This window comes from Frankliniella occidentalis, unplaced genomic scaffold (genome assembly GCF_000697945.3).
Source record: "Frankliniella occidentalis isolate FOCC.00 unplaced genomic scaffold, Focc_3.1 Scaffold107, whole genome shotgun sequence".
Classification (NCBI taxonomy): Eukaryota; Metazoa; Arthropoda; class Insecta; order Thysanoptera; family Thripidae; genus Frankliniella; species Frankliniella occidentalis.
In genome coordinates, this window is record NW_026267236.1 from 382,289 (window position 1) to 386,153 (window position 3,865).

The 3,865-nt window shown below is 50.1% G+C and overlaps 1 protein-coding gene across 1 annotated transcript in view; it reads right to left on the reverse strand.

Annotated features, from left to right (window-relative positions):
• Positions 1 to 1,492: 1,492 nt before the first annotated feature.
• LOC113203159 (LIM domain only protein 3-like) overlaps positions 1,493 to 3,865 on the reverse strand; it is a 29,982-nt gene continuing 27,609 nt past the window's right edge. Inside the window, exons 3-6 of the mRNA XM_026417694.2 lie at positions 3,194 to 3,331; positions 2,976 to 3,101; positions 2,455 to 2,647; positions 1,493 to 2,359 (exon numbers count right to left, since the gene is read on the reverse strand). Of these exons, the coding sequence (XP_026273479.2) occupies positions 2,198 to 2,359; positions 2,455 to 2,647; positions 2,976 to 3,101; positions 3,194 to 3,331 (619 nt within the window). The 3' untranslated portion in view covers positions 1,493 to 2,197. The remainder of the gene's footprint in view (positions 2,360 to 2,454; positions 2,648 to 2,975; positions 3,102 to 3,193; positions 3,332 to 3,865) is intronic.

The following is a 3,865-nucleotide window of genomic DNA, read 5'->3' on the forward strand; positions in this document are numbered from 1 at the left end:
TAGTCTGCACTACCAAAGAGGTTTAAATCGCCATCGGCGGCCGGATTACCGTTAAGCTGCGGGCCCTCACTAATCATTGCGCCCGTGTCACAGAGGCCGCGACAGAGGCGGGGGGGAATAACTCAAGTTCTATGAGAGAGGGGGTTTGAGGGGTTAGGGGAAGGGGGTGATCGCCGGCCGGACACAGCAGCAGCAGTGTGCATTGTTTTCCCTCCCCCTAGCCACTGGTGGGCCATTCGTTGTTTTCGCGTGCTTTTTCGAAACATTATAATAGCCGAATGAATACTTTACCAGTGTGTGGCCCCGCCCGCCCTGCCCCCCATGCCCATGCGCCAGTGTTACCGGAGCCTCTCAATGGTCTGGCCCCTTTCCGCTGGATTATCTGCGACTAACGCCCGGTTGCGCTGGGTGCAGCGCTGCAGCGCGCGGTGCAGGGGCGCATTGTCCCTGCTTTATCTCCGCACACGCTATGCCGCTGTGTGACGCGCGACCAATAGCGGCTCTGAAACACAATCCGCTGGCTTTAAAAAAAATCCTCTCCCATGAATTTTCAACTTTTTTTGATTCCCTTTTTAACAACTTCACCCGCTAGTCCAACAACAAAGCTGATTGGTACTATATTTTTTTTGTGCGTCCATCGCTTGCCATTAGGTCTTTAGTCGTGAAGGGGATGGACGCGCATGATCATTGCCTGTTTGCCCCCGCCTGCCCGTGATGCACGCTGCACGCCACGGCAAGCGCTGTTTGTGCAATTGATCGCCGGTCCGGCCGTCGCTCTGCCTCCGCTCTGCTTTCAGCCGCACGATGCGCACAGCAGTCGATCAGGCACAAATATTTTTACAGCGATGTATGCGACGTGAAAATAATAGAGAGGAGTCGAGGGAGGTTTGCGTGAAATGGGAGGGGGCAGGCAGGGGGTTGGATGTGGAGGGATAAGGGATGGCCCGGCGAAGCGGCGGTAGCAGAACTGGCTTTGCGCCGCTTACCCCCGCCACCACCACCGCACGCACACACACACACCGGGCAGGTATTTATTGTCCATGTAAATCGTTTATAAGCTCGATTAATTCAGCGAAGCCCGGGGGCGGTGGGTGGGCGGCCACCACTGGGGCAGCGCGGCCGCGCCACGCCACTGCAAACTGGGAGAGGGCCCCCCTGTGTAGTGCGCGGGGACGCGTGCGAAGCGGCCGGGGCACGCGAGAGGCGGGCGGCGTGTGTGGGTGTCGTGGCGCTGCTTACGAACGCGTCCCGGTATAAACAGCCAACTTGATGGCGCGTGGCCTTACGGGGCAGCAAACTCTAACAAACCGTCGGGGTGTGGCGAGGCCGGCCGGCCGGCGGGGCGGCGTCTATAGTGTCCACTGTGTGGCCACTTGTGCACAAATGCACGGCGAGCTAAAAAACGAAGTAAAACCCTGGTGGAGAGTGGGGCGGGAAAAGGCATGACGAGGGAAGAGTGGGACTGGTAAAAAAAGAGAAGTTTTAAAAGATTTTCATTTTTTTCATTCCTGTCTATATGGCGACGCAACGATTAGCACATACAACGAAAATACTTAACAAAGTAAAATTTAACAACGAATAGTAAGAATAATAACAGAACAATGAGAAAAAAAATTATTTGAACAAGAGTTTTTTTTCACATTAAACGACTAGGTCGTCGCTGATTTGGAAGAGAGAGAGAGCAATGCCATAGAGTACTTGAAAATCAACATGAAAGAATAATTCATGTTTAAGCGTATGTCAGTTCAAGCAGCTTCCAAATGAACATAAATAGAAAACAAAGCAGTAACAAACTGTAGGCCACAACAACGTGGCGTTTTCCTGATTCACAGTCAATTTTGTTTTAAACAACAAATAAAAACAAACTATACATGATTATCTTACACGTGGAAACATAAATATTTCTACGAATATTGCACAGCCACTATAAAATAGATATCTTAGACAAATACAAAGAAGGAATCACAAGTTCCTATGTTCCTTGCAAGGACATAAGCTGGTCTAATGGCAGAGTCAGGATTCCTAAAACATCTTCACCACACCTAAATTAATGAGTCGAGATAGGAAAATAGCTCTCACATTTGAGATCATAGAGTACTTTTAACAATGAGAGAGGGGGCCGCCTTAGAGGCGCGCCCCCACAGTGTTTAACAGTCATTGGTTTTGGCCCGCGCAGCAGAGGTCCCGGAGGCGGCCACTACTTGGACCTCCCTCCGACCGGGTCGAGAAGCTGGTGGTGATAGCCGGACGAGACCTGAACGTGCACGTGGAGTGGCTGCTGGCCGGGTGGGGACACGTTGTCCTCGTTGACCGTCACGTTGCACTGCACTGACGTTTGCTGTTGCTGTTGTTGTTGTTGCTGGAAGGGAAAAATAAGACGAAAGATTATGGCCTGCCACTTTACTTCTATGGGTCCACTTCGGCCTGTTTGAATAAAACCCTCGGTATACTCACGTTGCTGTTATTGTTGTTGCTGTTCGTTGTGTTGTTGTTTGCGACGGTGATGTTGTTGTTGTTGTTAGCCTGCCGTTTAAGCGGTGGTAGTGACGTTTGTTGGCTCATGTTGGCGAAGACCATCCTCTCCTCGTAGTCGTACTCACAAAGAATCTTGTTTTCGCACAGGTAGAAGCGGTCCCCAACACAAAACCTAAACAACAGAGAAACCATACTTTTAGAAACAGAAATTTTAAAAAACGAAGTAAAAAGCAGTTGTTTCCGCGACATTTTTCAACAAAAAGATATTGATGCATTATTCCGCAATGTATCCGTCGCGTCGCCCCTCTTCGATGAAATTATTGCATGCGACTGCATTCAATGAGATATATGCCTTTTTTTGCGTACGCGTTGGGACTGTCTCTATAATGAGGGCAGTAAATCACGATGCAAATCACAATGCTGCTGCAGCTAAATTGCACACCGCGCACTTATTGTTGCATTCAGACATAAACGGCATGAGAATTTGTCAACTTCCTTACCTGTGGCTGCACTGTTGACAGGCGAAGCACTCGAGGTGGTACACGTTGTGCCTGGCCCTCATAACCATCTCGAAGGCCGGGATCACCTTGGAGCAGGCGGCGCAGTAGCCCGTGCTGCCAAACAGCCTAAGGACGCACAAATGGACAACGTCAGAACATTACGCCCACTCAAACTAACAATTCATCTAACAAGCAAGAAGTTGCACCGCAAAACCAACCTCAGGTAATCCCTTCGACAAAGCAGCAGGTTGGCCTTGGTGTAAAGCGTGGAGCCCACCTCGCCCAGCCTGCAGTCGCAACAGCCGCACTTGAGGCAGTCCTCGTGCCAGAGCATGTCCAGGGCCTTGAGCATGTACCTGTGAACAGGATGGCGAGCAGCGGTTAGTGGGGTTCGTGGACTCAGTTTCACTGTTAAACTAAGTGTGCAACTGCTAAGCACTTGTAAGTTTGCAACTTCCAGTTTAATGCTTACAAGCAGTGTGCAACTGCAAGTTGAATAATTGCAAGTGTGGAACTCCGTAGTTCTGCACTTGCAAGTGTGCAAGTATTAACTGCACAAGTGTTAAGCAGTTGCACACTTAGTTTATCAGTGTTGACGAGGAAAGATCTGTCTCATGATAATTATTATTTTGAATCCCTTTGGTTGTAAAATAATGTCCGGACGTTTCTCTGGTTCTGTGCCGAGAGGAGGGGCAAAGCGGCGCGCGAATCGCATTCCAGTAATTGCCCAGCAAACGGAATGTAGGTATGTAAAATAATAAAAGGCTCGCGGGGGCACAGCGCGGCCGTTGGCAGCCGTGCCGCACACAATAAAGGGGGATTGTTGTTCCAAAACAATTATTATGAATGGCAACAAGCCGCGGTCCAGGAGCTTGTGCTCGCTCCCCCGC